Source organism: Nannobrachium achirus (genome assembly GCF_963921795.1).
Source record: "Nannobrachium achirus genome assembly, chromosome: 10".
Classification (NCBI taxonomy): Eukaryota; Metazoa; Chordata; class Actinopteri; order Myctophiformes; family Myctophidae; genus Nannobrachium; species Nannobrachium achirus.
Genome location: NC_137819.1, coordinates 57,220,506 through 57,231,956, shown reverse-complemented (window position 1 = coordinate 57,231,956; position 11,451 = coordinate 57,220,506). Strand labels below are relative to the sequence as shown.

Here is an 11,451-nt window from a genome sequence, read left to right as displayed (position 1 = left end):
GTCATGTTGTGTCCTGTCTTGATTCTGTCATGCAGGTGGCTCTTTATTGTTTATACTATTTAGTTATAATCTATACAGTCTGTTTTTGGAGAAAAGTTAATACAACTTGTGGCAGGAAAAGTACAGTAGGAAATCACGTGATTCACTGTCTTCAGAAGCACATCACGTTCCGTCAGAACATTACTGAGATGAGATTCATTCGGTTTTGTGAAATCTGTTATCAGTGTGTTTGCCAGACCCATGAAATGGGTAGGCCTACATAAGCAAATGTCGGTCTGTCTGTCTGTCCTGGTTTTCTATATAAAGGGTATATATGATGATGACATGATGATGACATGCCTATAAAAGGCATGATGTCATAAATGATGATGACAGACAGGGGGTCTGGCACAACCAGGTTGACCTGGTCTAGTTTTATTATACATTTTGTTTCATGAAACCTCAGAGAACTGACATTGCTGATTGTATGCGTCATGTATTTATCTATAATACATGAAAACAAACCACACTTTTAGACAGGGCCCTGTGATTAAAGCGCTCTGTCTAAAAGTGTGGTTTGTTTTCATGTATTATAGATAATAATACATGACTCATACAATTGAGAAATTCAAGGTTAGCACCGCTCAATAATTTTTTATGACGTATTTAGGCGGCCTAAACGCGTTCTAAATCAGAGTTAACCAATCGGGTGCCTATGTGACTATGACATCATGGACAGATCAACAGAATCGAAGTGTTTCATTGGTCTAGCGGACTCATGTCATCATCATTTGTGACATCATGGTTTTGGTAGAAAAACGGTCTATAGGAGCGGTTAGCACCGCTCAATTAGAATACATGAGGATAGTGCATTCTAATGACCCTGAAAGGTCATGTTCAGATACTTTGAAGACAAAGTCATTCGAAACGACAAGTCTGGCATGTGGCAGAGTGTTATTTCTGTTGGGACGATATTTGATGTCTTCTTGCAAAATGATGGCTGTACTGTATTTTCGCTCCCATGAAGTGTCCAGGATATAGGGTTGGTTAGGCATGGTAAAGCTCGTACTTCGATCTACATGATAATTATAAGCTGTTTATTTATATTCTTTGAATTTCAAAATTGTCTTGAGCTGGATATCTCTATAATACATGAAAATAAACCACACTTTTAGACAGGGCCCTGTGATTAAAGCGCTCTGTCTAAAGGTGTGGTTTGTTTTCATGTATTATAGATAATAATAAATACATGACTCATACAATTTTGAAATTCAAGGTTAGCACCGCTCAATAATTTTTTATGACGTAATTTAGGCGGCCTAAACGCGTTCTAAATCAGAGTTAACCAATCGGGTGCCTATGTGACTATGACATCATGGACAGATCAACAGAATCGAAGTGTTTCATTGGTCTAGCGGACTCATGTCATTATCATTTGTGACATCATGTTTTTTTTAAGCGGTCTATAGGAGCGGTTAGCACCGCTCAAAAATGGAGAGTAGTCTAATCAAGAACAACAGAAATAATTGTTCAATGGTTCATGCTCTCTCTGACAATTTATGTCAGGCATTTTGGGGGTGAACTACTCCTTTAATAAACTTGACCTTCCACTCTGTACTTAGTCTGCTCTTTTTCCGCTCTACACCAAACCTCTTTGCAGAAAATAGCCGATCTACAAGCTCACAACGCCTCACGCTGCGAGGCGTTGTGAGCTTGTAGATCTGCTATGTTTGGCTAAAGTTCTCAGAAACCTTTTTTTCACCGACAAATTTTGCTTATTCTAATCAAAAATGTCCATCGCCATCTGATGTAGGTCGAAATCAATCCTCCTTTGGTCACGTGTCCCGTTGTGGCACTCAAATGAGTAACCTATCGAATTCTGCGTCTCCAGTCCAGAGGTCAATGTCTTCCCTGCGAAATCGTTTTGGTTGTGCTTTATTTGGGGATTGAGGCTGTTTATTAGTTTAGGGTAGCCAACATAAAAGAAATGTAGGTCTATATACAATAGGCTATATTAAGACACATTTCCCACCTAGATGTATTTATCTAAATTCTCAACTGACCGACACACAGCGACCTCCGGAGGCACGGTATTCACTAGGTCACCGACTTCTCCGTGACACCGGGATGAACTAGATTAACGGTCGCTCGCTGTTCGCCAGTCAGTCGGCAGCCAGCGGAAATAATAAACGTAGATCCTCAACACACATCGAATGTGGCGGTCGTGACACAGAACCAAGGCTCCACTGAATCATTTCAGGATACAGTAGCCTTTATTTTGTTCCGTTTTTTCGCATCCATGAACTAGCTTTTGCTTTTTTTTGTTTTGTTTTTTTGTTACTTGATAATAAAAGAATAAGCAACAATGATTTCCCCGTGGGACCGTTGGTACTCGACCAGCTGCTGCCTTTGCTGTCACGTACGGACGGGCACCATTATTCTGGGAATATGGTATATGGTAAGAGAAACGTTATGTCAAATAAATGCAAATGTAGATTTTTACTAGGCCTACTATTTTAAAAAGACATCCATTTTGGTGGAAGAGGAGGAGAGGGAGGGAGGGTTCCCCCTGTTATTTTTCATCACCCATTCTTCTGGCCATTACGTCCAGTCCATCTCTAAAAACCTAATTTGGCCTGTACTTAATTAGCCTGGCTAATGAATTGATTAGGCATTAGAATGACAAGCAGACAACAATGTTTTTCTAAAGGTCTATTAAAGGAGGTGTTCGCTTCCTCTTTTAGACTGGGATAACCCCTGAGACTTAAAAAGAGTGCATTATAATCCAGGTAAATCCTTGACCTTTGCGTCACTAGCCTGTTTTGGGATTCTATTAATAATGGTCAGCAATGTCTTCAGGTTGAGCTGGGACAGAAAACACCAGCGATAAAGCTGTTCTCACGGGTCACGACAAGTGTGACGGCCGGCCGGGTCAAGTGTAGTAGTAGCCTAGCCTATACATACAACAAACATAATTAACTATGTTAAATATTAAATATGTTCATCGTGGTCGTGGTGTGAAGTTTCCATTCCCATGCATGGCCTGTGGGCAGAAACTGTATTAAAATGTCCAGTGTATTTTATGGGAGTAGATATCATTTTGGATAATTGTCCTTTCCTGATTTTAAAGAAATTACAATAAAGTGATGTATTTTTCTGAATGTACCTGGATGTTTAGTTCCAAGCAAGATGTTTAGTTATTACATAGGCATTATACTGATGATTACTTTATCAAAAATCTCAATATTATGGTCACTATTGATATTGAGGTAGGCCTATGTGGAAAAACAGATCATATTTGATGTTTTCCCTCTCCCAGCCCTATACCTATCATGTACTATCATCACACAGATTTACTTTTACTGTGTGATTTAATCAATGATTATAAGATCTCTCATTTGACACATCTCTTCAGATCATTGTAAGCTTTATCAATGAACTAACTTGTGTTATTGGAAGGCAGGTTTCCGAACTGTCCACAGTCCACAGCCCTCCTCTGAGACACAGACAAGAAAGAGTAGACAGAAATGGTGCCATCTAATAAAGAGCATTAGTGGAGACCAATCACATGAAGATAGGTTTGAAAATGGGGGACGTGATTTATTAAAATAATAATAATAATGTTTTAACCCCAAAAGGTATGGCAGATTGGAACTAGTTAACCAAATGAACTGTGGCCTTCATATTCTGGGGCAAACATTCAGTGAAAATAGACAATCTACAAGCAACGGAAGCACTAGTATAGACCCCTGGGGGACTCCAGTCATCTAAGTATATAGCGCTGAAGTGTTTAAAGAGTAATTTTCCACTCCTTTTGACTTCACTGTATTTTCTTCTCTATTCCCAAAGCTCATAAATGCACTCCTTTTGACTTCACTGCATTTTCTTCTCTATTCCCACAGCTCATAAATGCAGTGGTCCTAATTATCCTGTTGTCGGCTCTCAACGACCCAGTCCAGTACCGCTACCATCTGACCAGCACCGAGCTGGGCACCGACATTGATGTTATGGACGATGCAAGTGAGTGTCTTTAATCCCATGCAGTGGCATCAGTTCAGCAAAAGCTAAGGTATGGCAACATGACTGGTGTCTTGCACGCGCGCGAAGACACCAGTCATGTTGCCATGTTCTAGTCATGTTCTTGGGCTGGATATGGCAGCCTGGAACGGTTGTTCAAGTGCAGCTACTGTAAACTTGGCATGTTAGTAAATGTGCCACAATTAACAATAATAATGCATTGCACATGTGCAGCTGACTTGCGGAACCTGGGAATATACCATTTTGTCAAGATGGGGAGAATAAAAGTGTGGAGAATATAATTATAATACCTTGTTAAAGTGTCCATTTTGTAAAATGTTGCATTTGTAGTTATTTTACTGTAATTTAACAACACAATAACCAGAACAGATAGACAAAGAGACATTCATGGATTTATATTTAAAAGTTACTTTTTCATAATTGCTCATAAAGGGGCCATTAGTGAGGCATTTTAACGTGTAGATGTTTTATTATTCATGTATTTAATGTACATGTGGCTAGGCACTCTGGCATGGAAGTTATGCCCACACCCACATTATTCTATACATAACATAACGCTCTCTACTATCTCTTCTATTTTGGGACCCGTTTTTGGGTCACGCACCTATTCATATATGGGTCACAACTCACAAGTAAAGGTCCCTTTAGTTTTTGTTTCCTACATTTAATAATTTGAATTATTTTGAAACATTTTAAAATTTTCATACGTTAAAAACAAATTCAACTTTTCTTTCAAAAGAATTTCATACATGAGTAAAGAAATACATTTCCGTAAATTAGAAAAATTCACTTTTAAGAAGTCGTGATGTTGTTGTTGTGAGCTTGTAGCTCAGCTATTATTCGTGCTAAAACGTTTGGGAATCACTGGACTAAACCAACTGTCAGCAGTCCAGCTAACCTTATTGCTGACGGAGCTTTAGCCAGAGGTTAGGAAGACCAGGGGGAGAAAGAGAGTGATGAGGAGGTATCTTGGTTTTGTAAAAGGCAGACGTCAGTGGTACTCATAGTGTGCACGCGCGCGAGCGTGTGCGTCCATGGAGTGCTGGGTGATATGCCTGTTGTATCATGAGGACATATGCCTTTATTTTTTGAGCATGTAACCTTGCTACACCTGAAATGTCCTTGCATGCAGTTCCCCCTGTGTGGACATAAATACATTCTTAAAATGTGTGTGTGTGTGTGTGTGTGTGTGTGTGTGTGTGTGTGTGTGTGTGTGTGTGTGTGTGTGTGTGTGTGTGTGTGTGTGTGTGTGTGTGTGTGTGTGTGTGTACATAATAGGATTAAGATTAAGACAGAGGCATATTGTTGCTATCTCCACATTTCATCTTTATATGTTTTTTCCAAAATTGTCAAAAAGAATATTATTGTTATTTATTACACAAAAGTAGTGAAAATAGCCAAACATTTTCACTTTAATGACATGTCGGCCAGTCTTATGAATATTTAACCAATGAAAAGAGCTGACTAAATAATAATAACATTGTCCATTTCCTGAAAACAAACACTTTTGGACTTAAAGTTATACCATGTAACTTTTTTTATAAAACAAATCTTAAAATTGTCCTAACTGTTAAATCGCTAAAGTTTTAGAACACCCACTCCGTTATTTTCAGCTTCTAAAGCCTTCTCTTTATATGTTTTCTATGAGCCGTGAGGGGGGGAGAATTTCGTGGCAAAATTGCGTCATCACACTACCGGCCAATCACAGCGAGGGTTATACACTGCCGGCCAATCACAGCGCATCTTGAAGTGGGGTCGCTATGGCGGCCATATTTGCAGTCGCCCGTGTGTCTCTAGACTCAAAAGGTAGCCTTGCCTACCAGGCAGGGTGAAGGAGTCCGTTTCTCCGGAATGCCTGAACGCACAGGAACCAGGGACCCCTCTAAAGATAGATCTCGGCGAGGTGGAGGCAGACGAGGTGGAGGCAGACGCGAAAAACGGCCGAAAGACGCGGACGCGACCGCGGTTTGCTATAGGGCTACTGACCACTAGTTGAGCATCTTACACAGTATAGCTTTAACGTTTCCGCTCAACAGCAACATCATCATTGGCTCTTGGCAAAGTGTCAGTTCTGTAATCCTCACAGCAGTAACCTTGCGTCACCATCGCAGAGGAAAGCCTGGTATTTGTTCTAAACTGGATCCGGTTTAGAAAAAAGGGAAAGAAATAATTGTGTTCCGGTGGTTGGCGTCGCATAGTTTTTGTTCCCCACATAATGCAATAGGGGTGGCAGAGAATGTTATAGAGGCAGGGGCTGACATTTCTAAAAGGGCCTTTTGGTGGAAATATCTAAAATAGCAGACCTCCAAGCTCACAACGCGTCGCAGCGCGACACTTTGTGAGCTTGGAGGTCGGCTATTTTTGGTACTTGATACCACACTAAACTAAAGCATAATCAACTGAATACAGAGAGTTTGGACAGGGCAATTTGTGTTTCTTTCACCATAGTAAAAACTGCATTGATGGTCTGGAGAGGGCACTTTTTACAGAGGGATAAAAGGGATGTCTGATGTCTATGTGTGCACGTGCCTGGGGGTGGGTATAGGCAAGAAACTAACGATACGATACATATCACGATACAAATAACCTCAAAGTTGTACTTAAGTACAGTACTTGAGTAAGTGTATTTCATTACTTTACACCACTGGTTGTAAGGAGAGGCCAGGGACTCGCATGTGAGTGGGCAACTATTGATGTTACATAAAGACTGCATTCTTAAGCCATGGATTTGCTCAGATTGTCTTGATGTCATCAAGATGAGGTGTTATTTTGAGCACACGCAACTCGTCACATTAAGCACAACAACCATGGAGTCTGAACAGATATGGAAACCCATATTTGGAACCTATAATAACCAACGTAATCTTGCTCATGTAGGTTAAATAATTGAGAAGCAGTTTTTTACCCCTTTCTCGTATATCAACGAATCGCCCCGAAAAATAATTCGAATAGATTTTTCATAAGCATATCTACCCCCAGGTAGATATGCATTATGCCAACGATCCCCATTTGATAAGATTGTTATCTCTTGGACCCCAATCTGCAAAATCCTCAGTGTAACTTGAACTCTGGGACCATTTGGTTCCTATTGTACAATCTCAGATGTACCACACATACCTATTATCAGTCATTTACCTGAAGGAACCTCCTCAATGACCCCTAGGGCCACATGTTGGGAACAAGTGATCGTATTGATCAACATGAATCTTTTACTTTACAGTAAGAAGACTATTAGTTAAGGGTCACTGGACAAAATGTATGCAATCCATATTTCTGTAATAGAAAGATCAAACGGGACAGCAGGCAGATAATGGTGGATATCTGAAGATGTTACAGATGTCACCTAGATGTGTACCTACTGTACTAGTGTCAAATTTTGCACTGTGTGGTAGAAATCCAATTATGTCCCGGTATCCATAGAAACAGCTCCCTGTGCTGATTAGTTACTTACCACTGCACTGAACAACGGTTTCTAGATTGCTCAATAAAATGATGGGCTTACGGGAAGAAAGGTTGCAGATTCGAAATCCATACAGTACCATAATGGGATGTTGTTATAGCTTTATATATCTAGGTTGTTGTTTTTTTCTTCAAACTTTGAACAGAGGGTACTGTAGTCCCTCCGGCATAACAGTTATTTACTGCTAACTGCGAAATGTTTCTCTGTTTTGCCCAAGACAGTTTGAGAGCTACAGTAATAATAGCAAAGACTTGAGTTGCATTTTTTGTTTTAAGATGTACAGTACATCCCACAAATGTATAGAGAGTAGGGATTTGTTGTAGGTGAAGTATAATGCAGTTGTTGACGATGTCATGGATGTGCTCTTATTGTTGCTAAAGCTTTTCCTAACATGATTATTATTGTACTTTGTTTCTTTCCTCTACAGACATATGCATAGCCACCGCAATATCTTTGCTGATGATCCTTATATGTGGCATGGCAACATATGGTGCATACAAGGTAATGAAAAACACCATTTGAACTGTTCACAAGCAAACTTGAATCAGATTCCAATGAAGACGTTGACTAATAGATTCTGTTCTCTCTCTCTCTCTCTCTCTCTCTCTCTCTCTCTCTCTCTCTCTCTCTCTCTCTCCCTCTCTCTCCCCACACAGCAACATGCGGCCTGGATCATTCCATTCTTCTGCTACCAAGTCTTTGACTTTGCCCTTAACACCCTGGTTGCCATTAGTGTGGTGGTTTATCCCAACACAGTACAGGACTACCTGCAGCAGCTGGTGAGTGAGACGCTGTAAATGATTTAGGTCTAGGTTAATGTGATCTGCACAGGAACTGGCACAATGACCCGGGCTCCCTGAGAACACCGTCTCCCTCTAAGTCAAACACTTGTGAATAGGGCTGCAACTATCCATTATTCTATTGATTACCTAAATTAACTCATTCCCTGCTAGGCCCGATAGTCCTGAGAATATGCTAATGTCCCTCCCTGCCAGGCCCGATAATCCCAAGAATTTCCCGTTTTTGAAAAAAAAATGTAGTAGGCGTGATAGCAATCGCGAAATTGCATGTTTAACCCCCATAGCAACCCCATCTTTCAAACATGGCAGCCATCTTTGTTTACATTTTAGGAAAACATAATGGCTGCTAGTTCATGAATGCCTGAACGGATTTCCATTCGGATTTTTTTGTTTGAAAGCTGTGAGCAATCTGCACACGTGGTGCATGATCTAGGCATGGACATGACATTATCAGTGCACTATGAATTACATGGAAGTCTATGGAGACAGATGGCATATGAAAGTACGAAGGTATTTGCAAATGGCGGGGTATGAGTTAATCGAATAATTGAGAAGAGAATCAGTGCAAAACAATTCTAATAGATTAGTTTTAAGTGGACTAAATCGATTAGGCAGATTAACCATTACAATTAAATATTACAATTTATAATTTCTTAATTATAATTGATTAAAATATCACGGCCTCTATCTGAGAGTAACTCTGAGAGTGTATAAATGTACACTCTCACAGTTGAATTAACACTGAGGATTGTGGTTTGTAGTTAACTGGTCAGACACTATGAAAGACTCATTAGTACTACATTGAGCTGAACTTGCATTTCATTTCTTGCCTGACAAATCTCTCTCTCTCTCTCTTCCTTAACCATCGTCCGCCCCAGCCGGGGACGTTCCCTTACAAAGAGGACATCATGTCCACCAACAACGTGTGCCTAGTCTTTGCGGTGCTGCTCTTCGTGGGCTGCATCCTCTCCTTCAAGGTAAGCGTCCTCCTCAACCCCCTGCTGTTGTTCAGACCCATCACAGTCCTGGATTTGTTTCATCACGTGGATAGGTTCCTGAGCAAAGAAATGTAACACAAGGCCAGAGACAAAGCATGAAGTGTCCCTGTGTTTTAAATGCACACTTGTAGCTGAGAATGGCTGTGATACTTGAACTTGTATAATTGTACTTGTATAATTGTACGTGTGCTCTCTCACACACACACACACACACACACACACACACACACACCCACAATCAAGATTTAATCAATATTATTCCAACACGAACCAAGCAGTAAAACCTCATGCCGTGCCCATCTGGAAGTAAACTGATAAGCCACACGGTGCAGATGGTGATTCAGCCGTTGCAGCCGCGCCTGTCGTCGGTTGCTTTTAATAGGATAAACACAGTCAGAGAGCCGGCACAGCCAGGGCAACAGGAAACACACTCCAGTCAGGCTGATTCCTCTTAATGCATGCGTGACTCGCCAGTCACAACTCATGGCATGGGGATGGAGACGGGACAGGAACTTGCAGTCATCTGTACAATCAAATCAAGTCATTTCTCATCGCTGTCCTTCTCGCCCGAGTGGACTTAGAAAATATTCAGTGCGACATTGTCCAACGTCAGAGCTTGGGTTAGGTTGTGATGACCACAGGAAAATGAGAGGCGTAGAAAAGATGTCATGGAAATGACTGTGTCACACAAACAAAGCATCCTTTTTAAAAGGCTCTACGGGCTGAAATATCAGCATTAACTCATCTAGTGCCATTTGCGAGATGTCTCGCGAAATGTACTAGAGTATCTGTAGTGCCATTCACGGGATATCTCGCGAAAAGTAATATATTACTGTAACGGCGAGTACATTACCGAGAAGAATGGCCGGCGGTCCGGAGACGAAATCCGTCGCTGATTTCGCATCATCACGGCTCCACGAGCACGAAATAGTCCCATCCATAACATTGAGGTGGACGGGGGATCTCATCTTTAATGTCCATTATCTCAAAACTACACTTTAGACGCTAGGATGGAGGCAGATGCTCGCTTATGTTACACAGTTATAAAAGCTCCCGGTCGGCCATTACACAACTCCACGTGGACACGGATCGGTTCCGGCGCACGATCCGATGACGTCAGACAGGAAGTGATTGCGCGGTGGACTTCTGGCCTTCAAAATAAGACAACGCAAGTGAATGGGACCTGAAGGAGGCACTTTGGACATTATAATCCGTTAATGTCTGGGGCTCAGAATGAGTTAAAAGATGTTGTCCAGGGCAAATTGAAACTTTCCTTTTCTACCCCTGTTTTAAACTTGCTTGCTCTTGGGAGAAATGTTCTTTTGATCTTCTCAATACCAAATTAATTGAAACTGTTTCGTGTGTCAACAAAAGTAACTTAAAACTGAACAAATCATAGAGAAAATGTCTTGTCACGAAAACCTTCAAATTAGCAGATCTACATGCTCTGCAAACCTACTTTTAAAAGTTATTAAAACTAAACTGAACAAAAAAGTCTAAACAAAATAAAAAACAATGAAAACTGCAAAATTATAATAACCTTGGTTGGCAACTGTCGGAAATCAGTGATACCAAAGCGCAACACATTGAAGAAATGAACAACAGAGCCCTGTTTCTGTCTGAGCTGTGTGTGGCTCAGCTGTGAATGCTAAGCAGTGGTGGACAGTAATGAAGTCCGTATTTACTTCAGTATCTAAGCAGCTGCTCATCTGGAACATAAACAGCAGTATACAGTGTATACTCAAGTACATTACAAATGAAAACATTCTTGTTAATATCAAAGCACTGCTGTATTGACATTTCCCAAACAAATTCAGTGTTTTGAGCTTGTAGATTTGCTATTTTCATTATACACAATTATTTAATTTGTAATATATTTTTTGAGTGTAAATGTAGCGGAGTCAAAAGTACAATATTTACATACTCAAGTAGTAGTACTCAAGTAAACTACGTAGCTGCTGTCCAGGGACGTGCGGAGAATGTTAGAGAGGCAGGGGCTGAAATTTCTAAAAGGGCCTTTTGGTGAAAATATCAAAAATAGCAGACCTTCAAGCTCACAACGCGCCACACTGTGAGTTTGGAGGTCGGCTATTTTCAGTACTTGATTCCACACTAAACTAAGCATTAAAAAGGCAATACTGGAGAAGTGGCGTAACGGCATGGATTTCTACACAGT

The 11,451-nt window shown here is 40.7% G+C and overlaps 1 protein-coding gene across 1 annotated transcript in view; it reads left to right on the top strand.

The window, feature by feature from the left end:
- Positions 1-2,344: 2,344 nt before the first annotated feature.
- laptm4b (lysosomal protein transmembrane 4 beta) overlaps positions 2,345-11,451 on the top strand; it is a gene marked incomplete at its 5' end in the record, with an annotated part of 29,788 nt that continues 20,681 nt past the window's right edge. Inside the window, 5 exons of the mRNA XM_080734505.1 lie at positions 2,345-2,437; positions 3,882-3,999; positions 7,905-7,978; positions 8,134-8,256; positions 9,156-9,254. Of these exons, the coding sequence (XP_080590631.1) occupies positions 2,345-2,437; positions 3,882-3,999; positions 7,905-7,978; positions 8,134-8,256; positions 9,156-9,254 (507 nt within the window). The remainder of the gene's footprint in view (positions 2,438-3,881; positions 4,000-7,904; positions 7,979-8,133; positions 8,257-9,155; positions 9,255-11,451) is intronic.